Source organism: Mastigoproctus giganteus, chromosome 3, assembly GCF_048544385.1.
Source record: "Mastigoproctus giganteus isolate SK-2022 chromosome 3, ASM4854438v1, whole genome shotgun sequence".
NCBI lineage: Eukaryota > Metazoa > Arthropoda > Arachnida > Uropygi > Thelyphonidae > Mastigoproctus > Mastigoproctus giganteus.
This window is the reverse complement of record NC_143577.1, coordinates 174,499,066-174,520,455: the sequence shown is the minus strand read 5'-3', so window position 1 is coordinate 174,520,455 and position 21,390 is coordinate 174,499,066. Positions and strand designations below refer to the sequence as shown.

The window sequence follows — 21,390 nt, the reverse complement described above, 5'->3', positions numbered from 1 at the left end:
AGAAAAAATAACAAATTAATGTGAAGGATGAGCCTGATGCATTTTTAAACAGTCATAAATCACCACGCTCAGTTATATACAATCGGTTCCTTTTCTTAGATAGTAAATTTGCTACAGCACTAAATCCACGCTCAGCCAAATAAGGAGATGGAAATGCAATTAAAAATTTCTTCACTATTTCCCATAATCCAGGGTACAGTGTCGGTATTGATTTCTGAAGCCAGAAACTCTTGGTATTTTGAATTTTATTTTTAGTTCTTCATTTGTTGTGAGTTCTATGAGTTCCTCTTCTAAATTTGATGATCCTGCTGTGTTTACATGTGAGAAAGGATCTAGAACCCAATTTGGTATATTCATGTTTAGAATATCCTTGAATCGCTCATTAAAATCACCATGGAGAACCTCCAAGTGTTGGCAGTATGTAAGTAAATCTTCCTTTTTGAGAGACACTGCTGATAAATTTGAAAAGTGGCTATATTCCTCTCGGCCTAGATTCCGCTTGAACAGAAGAAGTTTCCCCACAAAAGCGGCAATAACGTTTTTTGTTTTAATTAAATTCAATTCATCACCTTGTAATTGTAGATTGACTTCTTTAAATATTTTATAGAGGTATGTCAAATAAGCGATGTCATTTTTGGATGTAATCAGGTTGGCCCGCAATCCGTCGTCTGTTTTCTAGGAACTCTAGTACTGAATCAAACAAATTGTAAAATTGATTCAGACAAATACCTTTTGAAAGCCAACGAACTTCTGTGTGAAGCAGCAAATGATTGATATCTTCATCGTTTTCACTACAAAATTGGCTAAACAATCTGTCACTCAATGAATTGCTTCTAATTTTGTTGACTGCTCTAATAACGTAATGGAGCGACGTATGCAGGCGTTCACTTAAATTCGTCGCAACCAAATGTTGGCGATGAAGAACACAATGTATAGCAAGTACATTTGGTACTGTTGTTGTTATTTGGTTTTTAGGAGCATTAGCAACTAAGGCCATATTGCTCCGAGGATATGCCGTCGTCATTCCCTGACCTTTCTGCATCCTCCGTATTTGGTGGTCACGGGCTCGAACCCCGGTCTAATCAAGAAGCGTGTGTTACGCACTGCCACTCCTGCCCACCTGGCTACGGAAGCGCCAATACTGCTTGTTTCAAATGCGCTATGAAACCCTTGTGGCACCCTGTAATTGCTGGAGCACCATCAGTAGCAGCAGACAAAATATTGGAATGTCTTTCTCTTGAAAAAAAAATTTATTCGTGGTATTAAATATAGATTTTCCCTTTGTATCCGCTTCCAAATTTTTAGCAAATAATAATTCTTGACAAACTTTTTCTTCTTTTATGAATCGTACGTATGTAAGAGTAGTGCTTCATTATTTGGGAGAGTTGATTCATCGAGTTGAATGGAAAATTGGTATGTCTTCAAATAATCGCACATTGATTTTTCAACGTCTTCAGCCATTTCATCGATTCTTCTTTGCACTGAATTATTGCTCAAAGGAATTTTCCTGATATCTGATGCTGGCTTATGAAGCACAGTGTTTATTACTTCTTTTACTGCCAGCAAGATTAATTTCTCACCAATTGTGTGTGGTTTTCCCACTTTTGCGATTAATAATGAAATATTATGAGAAGCTTGTAATCCGTCATTATCTTGTTTAGTGGACGACGCAAAAAGTTTTGATATAGTTGGACGTTTAAAATATTTTTATTCTAGTACTTGAAAATAGGACAAATCTTTATCCTTTTCATCAGCATGCATTTTAGTCAAATGCTCTTGTAGCCTAGAAGGCTTCGTTGCTTCATTTGAAAATACTTTTTGGCAAATCAAGCACATAGGTAATAATTGGTTCGTAGGAGACTGATTAAAACCAGTTGTTGCTACTGTTTCGCTTTATTGCTTCTTATGTCAACTCACAGTAGCTCGTTGTCGCATTTCAAAGGACCTAGGCTAATTAGGGTGAGTTTAGAAAAATAACAGAAAAAGGCCTAAAAAAATACACACTTGATGTCACATTCTTGTCATTTGCGTGAAATTCAATAGAAGGTTTTGAAAATTGAAGTGGGAAAATCGAAGAAAACAGTTCTGGCTTCACCTATAGCGAATTTCAGCCGTGTCCATAGAGTAAAAATTATAGAATTTATTAGATGACCTTTGAACTGGGTCCACTGGAGATAAAAATATTGATAAGGAGCCACCGACCCCTAGACCGCCTGAACGCCCCCAATTGCTTCTGAACCCACTATCTCCCCCCTAGAAGGCTTCAGCGCCCACTGGGGTGCGGTACCGCCCACTTTGAGAACCTATGTACTAGACGAACAAGTCAGTGCAAAGCATTATTTTAGTTTGTAGATCACAGAAGTGATCGTTTTTTGTTACATACATTGTTACATACATGCATCGTTTTTGTTACATACATCTCGTATTGGTATTGCGCTATCTCGAACGCTTCACAAGCAGAGAAGACTAACGTTACTTTGACATGGGTGATGGTATCCACTGAGAATAAGTAACATTAGTGTTCTCTACTGGAGAAGCTTTGCTTATTTGAGGTAGTGCAATACCAGGCAACTCGTTGTGAAAGCATCCACAATTCTAGATTTATGTAACAAACATAATGCCATTTCACCTACTTCGGTGTTTTACTACGAAGTAAAATGATAATAATTTGTCCATCTGTTGTATTTTATTTATTCCCTTTACTGTTATGCTGCTCTTATTTTAATAAAGTGTTAATAAGCTTTTTTTAAATAAATTATTTATATATATATATATATATATGTATGTGTGTGCGTGTGTATATATATATATATATATATAAAAATATATATATACAGTATATATATATGCAATACGTTATATTATTATATAAATTTATACAGAAATTAAGATTTAATAATTATCTTGCTACAGATAAAATGTTTTCATTAGTAAAATGTTATGAAAAATCATTATCATTTAGCATTATACTTTTTATCTTAACTCAAAATGTATATGCCATATGGAATGAAGATAACCAAACTAGAATAACTTGATTACAAATTTGTATGAACACTAATACTTATATGAAAAACACCAATAATCGGTAACAATCTACAATTAAACGTATATATATATATATATATATATATATATATACGTTTAATTGCATATATATATATATATATATATATATATATACAGAGACGAAAGGTTATTCCTCACTACTTTCACTCATGTATTTCTGAAATTCAATGTCTTGTTTATGAATAAGCATATGCTTTCGGCATGTCCGGCGTGGCGTCAGCTTCTCCAAGTAGAAACGCCCACCCTGTCCGAGAAACCTAGGATGAATAATACATGGTATCTTTCATTTTGACCAGTTATCATATTTGATTTGAAATCTTGAATAAAGTGTCTAAGAGAGTTTAGCTGTTAATGAATAAATTTTGTTTCTGTTTTTCGTATTTTGCTTCATTAATTTTACTTAACCGATTTGAAGTCCGCACGGTTTTTCAGATTTCCCATGACCTCATTCGCCAATGATTAGTGCAATGGCGTCTGCTACTTCGTGAAGTTCAGTAATCCAAAGGTTGTTGGATAAGATATCAAGATCAGTAATCGTTATGAATGTTAAGATTCATATTTTTTACCTTTTTGCAAAACAATAAGGTAGATTGGCATAAATGGCACGAATATTTTATTATCTAAGGTGGTAAAGAAAAAGTATAATTATGAGGTGAGTTCTTTTCTTCCAATTATTGATACAATAGTTTATCCCTTCGTGCGGTAGTGGGTAATGGAGGTGTTACCTTGAGCAAACCGTTGACCACAGATGATTGACTCATTCCTCTATGCAATATGTGGACTTTATTTTGTAATATGTTTATATGAATTAGCTCTAATAAAGTTTACAATACATGTTAATATAAATTTCTTACCATAGAAAACTTTGACACTATGGGCAGCTGTATGGTGAAAGTTTGTGCCTCTATCAAGATTATTCATTTTTGGTCACCGCAGTTCCTACATCATGAAGTAACTGGCTGTTTTAATAAAATGTAAGATACATATTTTTATAAAACAGCTTTTTAATCTAACAGAAAAGTTAAATATTTCGAAGTGTAAAAGCAGAATATATATTTTTTTTTATCATAAAATGAGTTTCTGAATATGCGGAACCCGAAACGTTTCTTTGTACTTAAAAATTCCATTTTTGCTATGATTAGTTGCAGTGGATCTGTATTCATATCGACAGCTAACATTATCTTAATCACGGTGTGTTTAAAGGCACTTTATTTCTGCTAGCCACGTTTATTTTTAGCCAAATAAAAGAGGATATAATGTGAGACTGTTAATCATGGTTTAATTAAAGCCAGTGTTTCAGGTAAACTTCCAGAATGAAAAACACACGGTTAGATATTTACTAACACAATATTGTTAATGTGTTACTAGAGTAGTTAAAAGGAATTTAGTAAAAGATGCAACTTCATTCGCCTGTTATATTTATGATTTGATTAGATGAAGTTTTCATAGTTGCCCCATTGAGGGGAAGGCTGGATAAGATAATTTTTTCGCATTATAGTGGACTTTAGGTTTTTTTTTTATTTCTCTTATGTGCTAATTTTTTTTTTTTTTTATTCTGGACAAGGATTATGCATCATATCATATGGTAGGGCAAAATTTTGAAAGCTTGATAATTATATTTACCTCATTTTCCAGGCAGTTGGATAATCACAAGCATACAGAGTGCAAAACATTTTAGATTCTTATTCTGTATTGTTCTTTTGGATTAACTTAATATATAAAAACGCTGGAGAAAAGTGTAGAGTAGTAGTGTTTAGAGCAGTGGTTTTTGACCTTTTTTTAATAATGGCACTCCTAAGTAATTTATTTTATTTTGTGGCACGCCTAGTCAATTTTCTGCCTATTAGATCCGATTCTCTCTCTCTGTATATATATATATGTATATATATATCTAACATTAAAAAGTTATATGATAATTATTACAATAATATAAGTATTAACAAAATTACAATTCATAAATACAAATTTTATATATATATATTAATTTTATTCTTTATATAGAAGTACTAAATAAACATCAATTAAAAGTCACCACAAAATTAAAAATATACTGTATGCCTTTTTATAATGAAATTAAAAAAAAAAACGTTTAAGTAACTTTAACCCAAATTATGTGGCGCCCCAGTTGAAATCACTGGTTTAGAGCATCAGCTCTGAGCACTCCTACTCTACACTTTTCTCCAACATTTTTAGATGTAAACTTGAAGGAAAGCAGAGCAGTACAGCTTTTGTTAATTTGAAATATTTACTGATTAATATAAGCAGCAATAGATTGAGAGTATCCTGCCAAAGCTGTTTGGTACCAATGTATGATTTTAGTGGACGTTAGGTTTTTTTTTTATTTCTTGTATATGCCTTTTATTCTTCTGGATAAAAGAATGCTCTGAATACTGAGTATTGCATACAAGGCTGGAGGCCACATTTTAGGAAAGTTATAGATCTACAGGAATGGGTGCAGATAAGGGCGATGAGATTTGTGATGAGAACAAGTCTTGCCGAAGAAGGCTTGAGTTCTGCAAATTGTAGCATCTTGAGTCTAGGCATACCTGCGAGGTGATCTGATTGAGGTGTTATAGGGCTTTGAATGGATTGGGCAAGCTCACTGCTGATGGCATTCTTCCTACTGACGGCATAAATTAAAATTGAGGAAGAATGGCTGCACAAAAGACGTACAGAAGTTTTCTTTGCCTTTGGCTGGTGGATAGTTGATTGTTGGAAAGTTTAGAATAGCAGTGTTTTGCTTTGAGCATCAGATGCTTGAAAAAAGTAGAGCAGCACAGTTATGTTAACTTTAAATATTTACTGAATAATATAAGTTGCAATAGATTGAGAGTTCTATGCTGAAACTGTTTGGTACCAGTGTCTAATTGGATATTGGAACCATTTTTTTCACCTATGTGGAAAAGGCCAGAGTCCAAGTTAGTTAACTAAGCTAAATAAACTTCAGTCTATGTGAGCTGTATACATAAATCATTTTCATTGTTCTTTATTATCATTGTATTTGAAGAGTGAGCATATATTATTCACTACAGTACTGTACTTTAAAAGACTGTTTTATTTAGAAATAATTTACATGGTATGCATTATATCTAGATTATATATTGGTGTGGAAAACAGCCCTCACGATTTTATTGAGAATTGCACACCCCATAGATCATCTTGCAGCCCCTAGGGGTGTGCACACCCCACTTTGGAGACCACTGGTCTAGTATATAGCTAGACAATACCATCTTTTGTCTAGCTATATGCTAGACAACATATATATGTGTTGTCAACACCACCTAGACAATGCAGCAGCAACCCTCAAGGAGAATACTCTGGTCCCACAGGAGGTGGCTATTGTCAGTGACACTATCAGGAAAATAGGAAATATATTGGCAAAAAGGATAGGTGGAATAGGACAGAATATATCTACTAGCGGGCAAAAGTTAATTTTGTAGAGGAGATATATTTTAAGGAATAAAAGGTGATATTGCTGTACACTTTGGCACTAATGATATTAAGAATAGGAGGCCTGAGGATTTACTTAAGTACAGAGTGATATTGAGAAAACGTTGTGAGTTAGGGTTAAATTTGAAAGTGTCTGCAATTATACTCAAACACGATAGGAGGGAATACACGATGAGAGCCTTTCCAATCAGTTCAACCCTAGAGAGATTGTGCAAGGCTCATGGGGGTAGATTTTTCTTGGCAAGAGCTATGCTTGTTAACAAGAGGACTGCTTTTACAGAGATGGGATATGCTTAAATACAAAGGATGCAAGAATATTTGCTGATGCTATTAGGCAGGTCAGAAAACTGCCAGCTTGGGAGATGGATATGCAGATTAATAGATTAATAATAGCTGCAGGCAGAAGTGAAAGTGATTCCTGTACACTTCTATTGGAAAATGCAAAAGCCCAGAAAGTAAGGTACCATGATTTAAAAGGCCAGCATTCTGGGTCATCATGGAACAAGGAAATACATGGGCTGTGTTAGGGTAATTAAGAGTAGGAACAGGTGCATGTTTACCTGTATATACAACAATGTTAGGAGCATAGTAAATAAATTTAATGAATTTGAAGTACCAATTAAGTCATCAAATGCAATCATTGTAGGGATATCAGGGACATGGTGGCACTCATATAAGGGATGCAGAATTTGAAAATAGTGAGTACAATGTATACAAATAGGACAGAAGGGGGAGAGGGAAGATTATGTTCTTAGTTAAGAAGCACATAGAATCTAAGGCTGTACATCCAGTGGCATGGGTAGCTAGTGTACTGTTGAGCCAGTTTGGTGTGATGTTAGGCACTGGGAAAAGAAAAATGAGAGAAGTATGTTATAGGCTGAATGACTGTAATGAATTCAGCCAACATCTGTACAGAGAAATATTGGGCCATTAAATCAGAATGTCTTATAATAGGGATTTTAACTTACCATATACTAAAAACTAATGAATTGGTCACTCAAACACTAGCAAGACTTTTGTAGATTATTGAGCAGCATGTTAAAGAAAACAAGAGAGAGAGCAGTACTCTTGATCTGATTGTCAGCAATGATTCTTCATACATTAAGAATCTGTAGCCAAAAAAACCACTAGGTGGCAATGATCAGAGTGTAGTGATGTGAAGTTTACTTAAAAATTGTAACTACCAACAAGGGTAAAGGGAAAGGTTTTTGCTCTTCTAAAGAAGATTATAGTGGCCTCAGACAATTTTTAAATTCTATACAGCGAGACCAACTAATGTGTTACCAACAAATTCTAAATGGGAAGCATTCAGGGAAATAATCATAGAAGCTGCTAGGCTTTTCATACCAAGTATATGTTGCAGAGAAGAAAAATGCATGGGATGCATATGAATTTCATTGATTCAGAAGCCTATGTTAGATATAAACTTAGTCTGCAATCAAGTCACAAAGGAGTTAGGCAAGTCAAGGCAGATTTGAGGTCTTTGTCAAAGAATCCCAAGAAAAACAATATACTTCTTTGCTTATATTGACAGTAGAAAGGAAGGGGTTGAATCACACTGGTCCACTTAATGTTGATGGTATAACTTTTGGTGATTGTCCTCAGGTTGCTGACAGACTGAATAGGTATTTTGCATCTACCTTCATACATGAGGTATTCTTTAGGAAGGGGAATGTCAGAAGTTTAGCAAACTCTAACTGGGAGAAGAATGATTTTGGATTAACTGAGAGTAAAGTGGAAATGAAATTGTTGAAGTTAACCATAAAAAAGGAACTGGAGTAGATGGGATCTATCTAATTATATTAAGAGAGGCAGCAAAGAAGGTAAGCAAACTCTTAGCCATAATTATGAGAGTATCCTTGGATTCAGGGGAGGTCCCTCTGGACTGGAGATGTGTGAATGTATCCCCAATTCACAAAGGAAGATCAAAGGGCAACATGTGTAATTACAGATTTGTTAGATTAACTTCTTTTCCAGGCAAAACAAGGAATCACTGGTTAAAGAAGTAGTTCAGGACTATCTAGACAGGAGTGCAGTTATACTTCAGTTACAGGTTTGCTAAGGGAAGATCTTGTCTGACCAGTCTGATTGGATACTGTGATGCAGTGACAAAGGAACTAGATGCAAAAAATAATTTTGATATTATATGCCTGGATTTCAGGAAATCTCTTTATACTGTTACACGTAAAAAGATTGTTGTACAAATTGGAACAGTGTGGCATTAAGGGAAAGTTACTTCTATAGATATAGTTGAGCGGGAGAAGACAGAATGGTTATTAATGGACACTGCTTTTTCTGGGCTAATGTTATTAGTCTATGTATAAGGTGCATATGCAGTACTCAAGATGTCTGGCCACATCTTGAGTACTGCATATAGGTCTGGAGGGTTCATTTTAGGAAGGATGTAGATCTGCTGAAATGGGTGCTGAGAAGGGCAACCAGATTGGTGAGGGGAACAAAAGGGTGCTCTTAGAAAGGCTTCAGTTCTGCAAGTTGCAGTGTCTGTAGACTGGGCACCTGCTAGGTGATCTGATTGAGGTGTTTAAGGCTTTGAATGTTTTGAGCAACCTCAGTGCTGATGGGATTCTTCCTTTTGCTCAAACTATGCACATGAGCAAGCATTGAGGGGAGGGGTTGCAGAATAAATGATTGGAAGTTTGCCTTTAGCCAATGGTGGTTGATTGATGTAACAACCTTCCATTCGTTGTTGTTGTGGAAGTGGATAGTTTGAATAAATTCAAGGAAGAACTAGTAAAACTTATACTAATACTAAGCTATCACAGAAGCACCTGCAAATAAACAGTACAGATTGATGTAATTAATTGATGCCACTGTTGTTGGTACGTGCATGGAGTTTCATACACACTTCCAACTTTTATGTAATGTTATCATTGTTTAAGATAACTTCAGAATTAAAAAAAAATCCAGAGAATTTATAACTGGGGATCAAGGGGGGGGACAAGAAATGGATCTCTCTCTCTCTCTTGCCCAGTCTATTGGCTTTGAAGTGTGTTATCCAGGAATTCTCACACTCCTTTTGGCAGTCCATGTGGAAACCTGCTGTCTTTATGAAAATATTGAGTTGTTCTTTCATATATATATAAATAAAAACATTTTTCTTTATCTCGTATACTATTAGTTTTATTGGTATTTTTATTTGTATTGGAAAATGATGTAACAAAGTAACTTATATAGAGCATTGGCCAAAAAAATTATTCTTATTCTTAAATCCCATCTAACAATTGTCTAATCCCACTTCAGATTTATTTAAACTACTCTCATGACACCAGATGGAAGTTTATTTGAACAGTCAATTACTCTCTGGCTGAAAGCAAATTTTTTCTCATCTAACAGAGAAGGGCAACTAGATTGGTGAATGGGACAAAGGGGTTCTCTTACGAAGAAAGGCTTAAGTTTTGCAAATTACAGGGTCTGGAAACTAGGCACCAGCGGGGTGATCTGATAGAGGTGTACAAAGCCTTGAATGGTTTGAGCATGCTCAATGCTGATGGGATTCTTCCTCTAGCTCAGAAAAATCACCTGAGAGGGCATAAATTCAAATTGAGGAAAGACAGATGTAGGATAGATGTGCGGAAATTTGCCTTTAGCCAGCGGGTGGTTGGTGGGTGGAACAGACTTCCATCCCCTGTCGTGGAAGTTGATAGCCTAAATAAGTTTAAGGCTCAGCTGGACAGGTATTTCGAACGAACAGAGGGGTGAAGTGGAAGTGGTTATTTTTATTTATTTATGTTACTTTTTTTTTTTTTTTTTTTTTTTGGCTGATGCTGCATAAGCTTGCTTTCTTGCATCAAATGCCTCTACTAATGCTAATGCTATCCTGCAACCATCCTTTTTGAGTTTAAATTTATGTCCTCTTTGTGTATTGTCTGAGCAAGAGTAGGAATACCATCAGTGTTTAGTTGACTTATTACATTTAAAGCTTTAATACTTCTATCAGATCTTGTAGATGCCTAATTTCCAGGTGCTGCAGTTTTCAGAACTGAACTGTTTCTTGGTAAAAGCAGGGCCAGCTCAAAGCTATATGGTATCCCCAGGCCACATTGACTGATGATGCTCCCTTCCTCCGATGCGAAGATTTTCATTTTTTATAATGATTAATTTTACATTTTATTTACTTACAAAAAGTAAATTATATCCAATACAATTATGTAAATCAGTAATTAAAATTATAATTATGTAAATTTGTATATTATGAATTTAATATTATTTGTTTTTAATGTGTTAGCCCATGAAATACACAAATTTTCTTGCGGACTTTGTTTTTGGGAGGATAAGGCGGTGTTGGCACCCACTAAACCTGTGTCACCCCAGTCCAATGCCTACTCAGCCTTATCCTAAAGTTTGCTCTGGTTAAGAGAATATTTTTTTGTACCTGACTAGCCTTTATTGCTTGTCTCTGCACCCATTTCAACAGATCTACATCCTAAAATAATGCTTTCAAACCTGCATATAGTACTCGGGGTGTAGCCTAACCATTTCCTTTTATAATGGAATAATAACCTCCTTATCCCTGCTGGGAAAATTCCTATACATGTATATCATTGACAAAATCCCACAAGAGTGGTGAGAGAATTTCATGTCAGACTGTACAATTACCCCAAGATTTCTTTCATTCTCTACCACCTTTAGTGTAATACCACCCCATTGGTATGTTATTCTATGATTATCCTGCTTGTATGCTGTAGCTTTATCAGTGTTAAACCTGACGTAACTTAAGCCCATCTAATTTCCCTCAGCCTAAGAACCTGAACCTTATGATGTTTGAAAGGGATGAATAAAAAAAGGTAAAGTGCAGCCATTATCAACCCACTGCAGGATGGAAGCCTCCTCAACAATTTATGCTGAGGGAAAATGGACCATAATCTGCCACGCTGGCAGATCGACCGTATTCAGCAGTCAGGGGCTTGAACCCCGGTCTACTCAAAGAGCGTGTGCTACTGTACTCCCGCTCCTGACCACTCGGCTACGCAGGCATGCCTAATCAGCATTTTTAAATGAACTATTGTAATGCTGTATTAAGCTTTGCTATATCATATATAAAATACATTATAAGATCATAGGTCGGACTCTACAATTACTCCTAGATTTCTTTAATTCTCTACCACCAGTGTTAAACTTTAAATTATCAGTGTTAAACCTTACTGGAACCTCAGCCTATCTAATTTTCCTAGGTCTTGTTGCAGCCCTATGCTTTAATACTTCTCATTAACCACACTTATACATTATGATTAATATGCTCATCGTCATTAATAAATATTGAAAACAGTAAGACACTCAGAACTCAACATTAAGGAGGAGACTAACAATATTAGTCCAAAAATAGTAGTGCCCATTAGTAATTAATCTCTCCATTTTCTGCTGCTCAACCAGCCCTTTATCAATTTATCTGGAACAGGACATGAACTAGCCAAGGAGGATGTCGAGGATGTTTGTATGTGCTAGATGCAGAGAGTGTGAAGAAATTAGCTGTCAGCTCAGCATTCTGATGGGAGTCTATGAGAGTTTGAAGAGTAGGATGCCCATGAAGGAATTAAAATGGTGGGCTCATCAAGCTCTCAGCTGTACAACTCAATTCCAGAGCTCACTCTTGTGCATCAGACAACACAGCGACAACCTTCAAGGCAGAAGGTTCCAACAGTGCGTAGCACACGCTTCTTGATTAGACCGGGGGTTCGAGCCCGTCACCACAAAATACGGAGGATGTGGAAAGGTCAGGGAATGACTACCGCATATTCCCGGAGCAATATGGCCTTAGTTGCTAATGCTCCTAAAAACCAAACAACAAACAAACAGAATGTGCTGATCCCACAGGCACTAGTTATTGTTGGTGACTATTGTCGGGGAAATGGGAAATATGCTGTGCAAGAAGGATAGGTAGAATAGTACCAGGGTAGGTACGTCTGCCAGGAGGGGAAAAAGTAGATGACATTGAGCAGATATCTTTTAAGGTCACAAAAGGGTGATATTGTCATTGACATTAGCAAGGGCACATGATGCAAGAAAGGAAGCTTATATAGCATCAGCCAAAAAAAAAAAAAAATACAAAACACACACACACCCTTCTCATTTCACCCATCCACTCACTCCAAATGATTGTCTAGTTCTACCTTGAATCTCTTTAAGCTATCAACTTCTACAATAACAGATGTTTTTGTTATTAGTGTACGAGGCTGCTCGTACACTAATAACATTAAGAGTAAGAGATTCTGTGGATTTATTTAACAAGTTACAGATCAATATTAAAAAAAAATTGCAAGTTAGTATTAAATTTGAAAGTGTCTGCAATTCTGCCCAGGCACGAGAGGAGGGAGTATACATAGTAATAGCCATCTCAATCAATTTAGTCGTGTGCAAGGCTCGTGGGATAGAAATTTTCTCAGCGTGGTCTATGCATGTTAACAGGAGGCACTGTTTTTACAGGGATGGGATACACTTGAATTGAAGTGGTGGAAGAATATTTACTGATGCTATCGAGGCAGTAATAGTTGGGTTGGAAACTGCTAGCTTGGGGAATACACAGATTAATAGTTTAACTAGAGCCACAGGCAGAGGTGAAAGTCATTCTTGCATAACTACTATTAGTACATGCAGCAGCCTGGAAATCAAGCTGTCTGGAATTTCAGGCCCTGCTATTGGTCATCATGGAACAGATGAATACATGGGCTGTGTTAGAGTAACTAAGAGTAAGAACATGTGCATATATACTTGCATGCACATTAATGCTAGGAGCATTGTTAATAAATTTTATGAATGTGAAATACTGATTAAGTCGTCAAATGCAGACATTGTAGGAATAGCAGAGATGCAGTATTGCTTAGACATAAGTGATGATGAATTTGAATATGGGGAGTAAATTGTATACCGGAAAGATAGACAGGACAGAAGCAGTGGAGGGTTTATGCTCTTAGTTATGAAGAATATTAAATCTAAGGCAGTGCATTTAGGTGTTGAGTCAGTTTGGTGTGTGATATAAGCACCGGAAAAACAAAATTGAGAGTAGGAGTGTGTTATAGGTCTAATGACTGTGATGAGTATACTAAACAGCTGTACAGGGAAATAGTTGGCCAGCAAATCAGAATATCTCATAATGGGGGATTTAAACTTTCCAGATGTTGACTGCAATTTGTGGGTTGGTCACTCACACTAGCAAGACTTTTTTTGGATTTCTTGAATGACTTTTCTGCAGCATGTTAGAGAGGCAACAAGAGGAAGTAATACTCTTGATATGGTTATCAGCAGTGATTCTTCATGCATTAAGAATCTGCAGGTAAAAGACCCACAGGTTGGCTGCGATCACTGTGCACTAATGTGGAATTTAATCAAACACTTAACTACTGTCAAGGGTAAATTGAAAGGCTTTTGCCTTTCATAAGGGCACCTACGGAGGTCTCAGAGTTTTTAAATTGTGTGCAGTGGGATCAACTGACAATGTTACAGCATCAAATTCTAAATGTGATGCATTCAGAGAATTAATCAAAGAAGCACTGGACTTTTCATACCTACAAAGAAATGCTGTTCAAGGCTTAAACTTAAATGGATATCAGATGAACTATTAAGACATGTGACACATGAGAAAAGTTCATGGGATGTATATAAATTATCAGGTGATATAGAAGCTTGTGGTAGATGCAACCTCAGGGGCTCACATCTGGTGAGTATGGGCTTGGCACACCCAGGGTCCTGAGCTGGATATCATCATTCTTCTCTTTCTTGGTGATTTCCTTCTTCTTCTTCTCTCTCTCTCTCTCTTTTTTGGCTGGTGCAGCATAAGCCTCAGGCTTCCTTGCACCATATGGCTAATAATATAAATTAGTCTGTAATCAGTTCACAAAGGAGGTTAGGCAAGCTAATGCAGATTATGAGAAATCTATGGCAAAAATGCAAAGTAAAACAAAAAAGACTTTATGCTTATATTAACAGTAGAAGGGAAAGGGGTTGAATCACATTGGGCCATTTGATGTTCATGGATTAACTGTTGATGACCCTGGTTGCAGACAAATTGAATATATATTTTGTATCGATATTCACACAAGGAATTCTTTAAGGTAGGGGATGCCAAATATTTATCAAACTTTAATGAGGGGCTAAATGACCTTGTGATAACTGAAAGGAAAGTGGCGAAGAAATTGTTGAGGATGGGCATAAAAAAGGCACATGAGGTGAATGGAATCTATCCAATTATGTTAAGGGAAGTAGCAAAGGAGGTATGCAAACCCTTAGCCATAATTATGAGAGCATCCTTGGATTCAGGGGAGTTCTCTATAGTTGCAGTATGATTATAACCCCAATTCATAAAGGGGAATCAGAAGGTGACATGAGTATTTACAGACCTATTGGTTTAATGTCTGTTCCAGGGAAAATAATGGAATTGCTAGTTAAAGAAGTAATGCAGGATCATCGGGACAAGACTGCAGTTATAGTTCAGACACAGCATGGGTTTGTTAAGGGGAAGTTTTGTCTGACCAATTTGATTGGATACTATGATGTGGTTATAAAGGAACTGGATGCAAAATATAATTTTGACATCATATACTTAGATTTCAGGATGGTTTTTGATACCATTGCACATAAAAGTCTGCTGTACAAACTGGAGCAACATTGGCATTAAGGACAAATTACTGCTGGGGATAAAGGGATGGTTAAGTGGAAGAAGACAATGATTATCAATTGGCACTGCTCTTCATGGACTAACGTTATTAGTGAAGTTCCCCAGGGTTCAGTGTTGGTTCCATTGCTGTTTCCAATATTTATCAGTGATATTGATGAAGGTATATCAGGGTTAATGTCTAAGTTTTCAGATGGTACAAATGTTGGCAAGGTTGTTAACTACAGTAAACCCCCACTATTCGTGGGGGTTACGTTCCCGAGAAATGTCGCAAATACTGAGTTATGGCTCCCATAGTAATAAAGGGTTTCCGTTCCAAAGTATGAAATTTATAAGAAAAACTAGTCTAAAATTTTGTCTATGTATGTATTATATGTACCTGCATAATATGACTATGTACATAGACAGTACATAGTGAAATGCAAGCATATGGCATCAAATGAAAATAAGAAACAATTTAATATTAAATGTAATATTTATTAGAAATTTCAAACAAATCTTTCAAACCAGCGCCTTTGCTAGCAAAAAAACTTATCCCGCCAGTGCTATCACCAGTTTCGCTAAAGTGTTGATAAAGGAGTTTTGCCTTTTCACGAATGATGAGTGAACTTAATGGAATTTTATTTTGAGTTCGGTCTTCTATCCACAGATTTAAAGCTTTTTCCATTTTTTTCTAATTTAACATCACGAGTTACAGAGCAAACTTTTGAAGCAATTAGCGCGTTTTTACGGACACTACGCCGGATTTTTTCTTCCGATTTTTTGATTGATCGTACTGTTGACTCATTGATTTTATAATGTTTTGCCACTGAGGAGACACTTTCACCATTAGAAATTTTGTCTAATAACTCAATTTTATTCGCTAATGTATCAGGGTTAATGATAACCTTTGATATTTTCACATTTCCCTTGTTATTCGTAGCCATATTTTTGTACGGGTTAGAAAGAACTTCTGTTAACGCACTCGAAAAAGTCTGTTTTACACTGCAAAACGGTAGATTTATCATTTTTGTAAGCATATCAATTTATAAATTGATAAATTTTTCAATTTATAAGCATATAAATTAAAAGCAAACGACGAAACCTTCCATGACAAGCGCATAACACATACTGAACAAGGATTAGCGAGAAACATCCACGCTCGTGATTTTGTCACCCCTCTCCCCCCACCCACTGAGCGCTGTTTTGAGCGGGAAAGATAATTTTAGCCACGCCCATGTTTTTTTATGGCAGAAAATATTCACGGCGCTTTAAAATTCACATTTTTTTTAGGTTTCATTTTATATTAAATCGGCGATCACGAATATGCAAAACCGCGAATACAAATATCGCGAATAGCGGGGGTTTACTGTACAGTCATCGGGGTGAGTTACTGCAACAATTTCTAGGAAAACTGGGCCAATGGGCTGAAAGATGGCAGTTAAAGTTTAACATTGACAAATGGAAGGTACTGCACATGGATAGCAGTAACCCCAGAGTAACTTATTAACTGTGTGGTACTACACTCAAGGTAATTGTTTAGTCAGACATGAAATTCTCCGAGCAGTGCAGACATGCTGCCAGGACAGCTCATGGGGGTTTTTCAATGATATATACAGAAACTTTGCTAGCAGGGATAAGGAGGTGATTATCCCTTTATATAGGGCCATGGTTAGGCTGCATTTTGAGTGCTGTATACAGGTCTGGAGGCCTTGCTTGAGGAAGGATGTAGATCTGCTGGAATGGATGCAGAGAAGGGCAACCAGATTGGTGACAGGAACAAAAGGTGCTCTTACCTAGAAAGGTTTCAATTCTGCAAATTGTGGTGTCATGAGACCAGGCACCTGTGGGGAGATCTGATTGAGGTGTTTAAAGCCTTGACTGGATTGAGTAAGCTGAATGTTAATGGTATTATTATTATTACTTGTATTATCATTAGCTATATTGTGCAAGTAGTTTGAGGCTTTTGCTGCACCATCCAAAAAAATTCCTGTGTTACAGAGAGAGAGAGAGAGAGAGAGAGAGAGAGAGAGAGAGAGAGAGAGAGAGATAGAAAGGAATCACCAAGAAAGAGAAGAATGATGATGAAGGTTAAGGACCCCATACCTATGGAATGTGTAAATGGGGTCGTATATGAGTTAAAATGCCCAGATTGCGGAGAATGTTATGTTGGTAAAACAAAGCGTCGGTTTAAAGATCGTATGGGGGAGCATATCAGCGCGATAAAGACCGCGGATTATGGGAAGTCTGCTGTGGCAGAGCATTTTTGGGAGGAGAACCACCTCTCCTGACGAAGCTGTTATCGTCAATCGGGCACACAGATTTTGGGACCACAAGTGGCTCGAAAGGTTGTGAATTTGCTCCTCTGAAATTAACGCTATTAAAAGAGACGGGGAATCCTCATTCATTCCCTCTTCAAAGCTGTGGTTCTTGGACGGGATGAATGGTTCCGCTGGCACACTCATGAGCCATTTTCCTTTCCAGTGCGCATATGGAGAATACTGCCCATGCTCCTGTAGAAACGTGCTGTGAACTGTGAGCCTGCTGATATTTAAGCATGTACTGTACGTTCAGCTTCACTGTTGAAAAAGGAGGCGGATGCATCTGAAAGCTTTGGTATTTTATCAGTGTTTTATTGCTTTTATCGGTATTTTATTGTATTTTATATTTTTTGTACAGACAGGTATCTTATTTTATCAGTTTTATCCTGTGTAATTGTACTATTCATTTTACTTATTTTATTTCATTTTTATTATTATTATCTTAATCACAACTCTTATTTAATAAAATTTTATCACGGTTGGTGTAGGATCATGCAGTCATTGTGAACATGAACATCCCCAACCCCAGAAGCCTATTTGAAGGAGGGGAAAATCATGGAGACTATGATCAGGGATAGAATTCAGGATCACTTAGATAGAAATGGAATTCTGAAGGATACTCAGCATGGTTTTGTAAAGGGAAAATCATGTTTTACTAATCTGGTTAGCTATTTTGACAGGGTCACTCAAGAGCTGGACTTAGGGAATAATTTTGACATTGTTTCATATCATGAAAAAATTTCATGTGTTCATAGGAAAAAATGTCCATGTTCATCCTAAGAGGTGGATGGATGAAGAGAGTCAAACTGACTGAATAAAATGTGGTCATGGCATCCTAGTGGCCTTCTCAAGAAACCACCCCTATTAGTATGGGACCAATTTCATGTGCATAAAACGAGGCCACAAAGAGGAGGGTAGAAAAGTTAAAAATATGGCTTGCTGTAATTCCAGGTGGACTTACCAGCCAACTGTAACCACTGATGTTTTCATTAACAAGCCTTTTTAAAGCTTTTATAAAAGAAGAATGGGCTAAATGGGTAAAGCAAGGTGATCTGATTGAAGTGTATAAGGCCTTGATTGGTTTGAGCAAGCTCAATGCTGATGGGATTCTTCCTCTTGATCAGATTATGCACCTGAGGGGGCATGAATTCAAATTGAGGAAAGACTGTTGTAGAATTGATGTGCAGAAATTTGCCTTTAGCCAGCAGGTCGTTGATTGCTGGAACAAGCTTCCATCTGTCATTGTGGTAGTTGACAGCTTAAATAAATTCAAGTCAGAACTAGATGAACTTTTGGAGTGAATGGGTGGGTGAAATGGGGACTTTATTTTTTTTTTGGCCGATGCTGTATAAGCTTGCTTTCTTGCATCATATATCTCTACTAATACTACAATTCTCACAACACCAACTGGTTGTATGAAGAGACCAACAGTTTCTCAGGTGTGCCAATGGGTAAAAAATTTTTGGGATGCAGTAAAGACCAAGACAGTATGAAGTCATTTAAAAAGTGTGGCATTAGTGATTTAAAAAGTGTGGCGCCTTGAATGGCACAGATGATATTGTTTGATGAGAATGACAGTTCACTATCAGAAAGCAGCAGTGACCATGAGGATGAGTGTGATGATCATCATGAGGAGGACAACAGTCATAATGGATTTCCAGGTTATGAAGATGAATAAAAACTTGCTTTTTTTCTTTTGTTGCCCCATTTTCTTATTGCTCTCTAAAGATGAATTAAAATAATATTTTTGTATTTGAATTTTGACATGATTAAAATATTTTGGGTTCACCCTAGTATGTATGGTATTATAAAAATAGTCATATGTGGAGTAAAATGCTTTTGTTAATGTGGTATAATGCAATAAAATAAATCAGTTCCTCAGAAATGTTATTTTATTTTTCCTAAATAATCTTTGCTTATGGGCACCCACGCATCTTATATGGTTGGAAATATGGTATATCACCGTTGAATCGACACTGACAGAATCCATATTTGTCATCATTGAGCAGTTTGAAAGATGTTTAGATATTTTAAGAGTTGGTGATTGATGGATTTTCCCATTACTTTGGAAAGAGTAGAGGTAAGTGCAGTGGGACAATAATTAGATAAGAGAGAGATTTGTGACCCTTTTAGAAACTAGTTAGATATGAGTAAGTTTCTGAGCAGAATGAAAGACACCGGTGGAATAAGAAAGCTTAAAACGGTAACACAGAACAGGAGCAAGTTCAGAACCGTAAGTTTTGAGACCACTCAAGACACTGAGTCGGGTGTATTGGGTATGGTAGGAGGTGGTTTACTGAGGTCATTGATACAAGAGGTAGCAGAAAAGTAGGATACTAGTAAGGCAGCTTTATTTTTAGCTAAGGATACAATAGAACCATCAGTTTGTAATAAAGGCTGCAGTAAAGATGGACAGAAGTTGCAGCCAATAGCATTTTATTATTATTATTATTATTATTATTAGCCATATGGTACAAGGAAGCCTGAGGCTTATGCTGCACCAGCCAAAAAAAAAAAAAAAATTCCCGAGTTACCCCCCCCCCCCTGTGTGTGTGTGTGTGTGAGAGAGAGAGAGAGAGAGAGAGAGAGAGAGAGAGAGAGAGAGAGAAAGAAAAGTAGAAAGGCATCACCAAGAAAGAGAAGAATGATGATATCCAGCTCAGGACCCTGGGTTTGCCAAGCCCATACTCACCAGATGTGAGCCCCCGGGGAACAAAATGCTTGGTTATCATTCGGACAATAAGCAAGTTTTCTACTCAGCATGAGTAGAAAAAATTGAGTTTGTGTTGATTAATAACACTTATAACTATTATTTTTACCTCTGGCAATATATTAGCAGTTTGACTACAAATTGCATTGATAGGAATAACATCCTCCGTCACGCAAAGCAACAATAGCACTTTTTCTTCGTGGCATCAACTGCACGTAACTCGCCATCCTGACACAAGCAAGGAATGACTGCAACTCTTGCAGAGCGTGCTTATATAGCTGAAAGTAACAGCTGATGCAATATTATGTCATCACCTATGTGTGTCAATCTTATCTGATGCAATCTGTAAGAAATATTGCCATATACTTAACATTATTTGGATGACAATTAACATTTTTAGGGGTAATGCACATTCTTTGAACACCAGCTTATATATGAAATGCCAAATATAAACATGAGTTTTAACAAGAAGTGTCAGTTGATAAATAAAAATAAAGATGATATGATAGATGTACCTGAATGCAGAAAGCAGCAGTAAAGGATGCAAAAGTATATATATGCATGGAGGAATTAATGGGTTTGATAAAAGTGCATAGATGGAAGTGAAATTTACACAATGCCAAAAACTAATAGGGGAAGGATAGCAGAAATAAGAAAAACTGTAGGTGCGAAAAAGAAGGAAAGAATGTGAATATCCTATATGTTATAATGAATTAAGAGAACTTTAGGCTGAATTGAAAAGCCAATTAGAGAGGAGGGAACTGTAAAGTAAAATAAAAGGTGAACTAGCCAGCATCAGAAATAGGTGGGCAAATTTAGCTATAAGTCGAAAAAAAGGGGGAAACAAATGCAAATTGCAAAAATCTGATGCTATCCAAAGTAAATATTGATACATGATCCCCTATTAGGTTTTGGCATTTTGTGTAAATTTCACTTCTATCTATGCACTTTTATCAAACCCATTATATCACTATGATATGTGAAATTATTCATTAAGTTACTGATATTTCAGTATATCTTTCAGTGGAGATATTATAGAGAATTTTGTAATCAGTGGATCACTTTCCTTTAGAATCTACTACTTTTTCTCCAAAGGTACAAAAAATTTTTTTTTGTTGGCCAGATGTAATTATTAACTGTCTTACAATTGTTGAGCCTTGGTGTAAGCAGAAAATGAAGCCGAAAATTTGCATACAAGCCTTTTGTGATATGCTACATTCTTATATTGAATATCCTTT

The 21,390-nt window shown here is 36.4% G+C and overlaps 1 protein-coding gene across 1 annotated transcript in view; it reads left to right on the top strand.

The window, feature by feature from the left end:
- Positions 1 to 3,713: 3,713 nt before the first annotated feature.
- The window catches only part of ena (ENAH actin regulator enabled), a 189,697-nt gene continuing 172,020 nt past the window's right edge, over positions 3,714 to 21,390 (top strand). The window contains exon 1 of the mRNA XM_090370151.1: positions 3,714 to 3,718. Coding sequence (XP_090226277.1) covers positions 3,714 to 3,718 — 5 coding nt within the window. The remainder of the gene's footprint in view (positions 3,719 to 21,390) is intronic.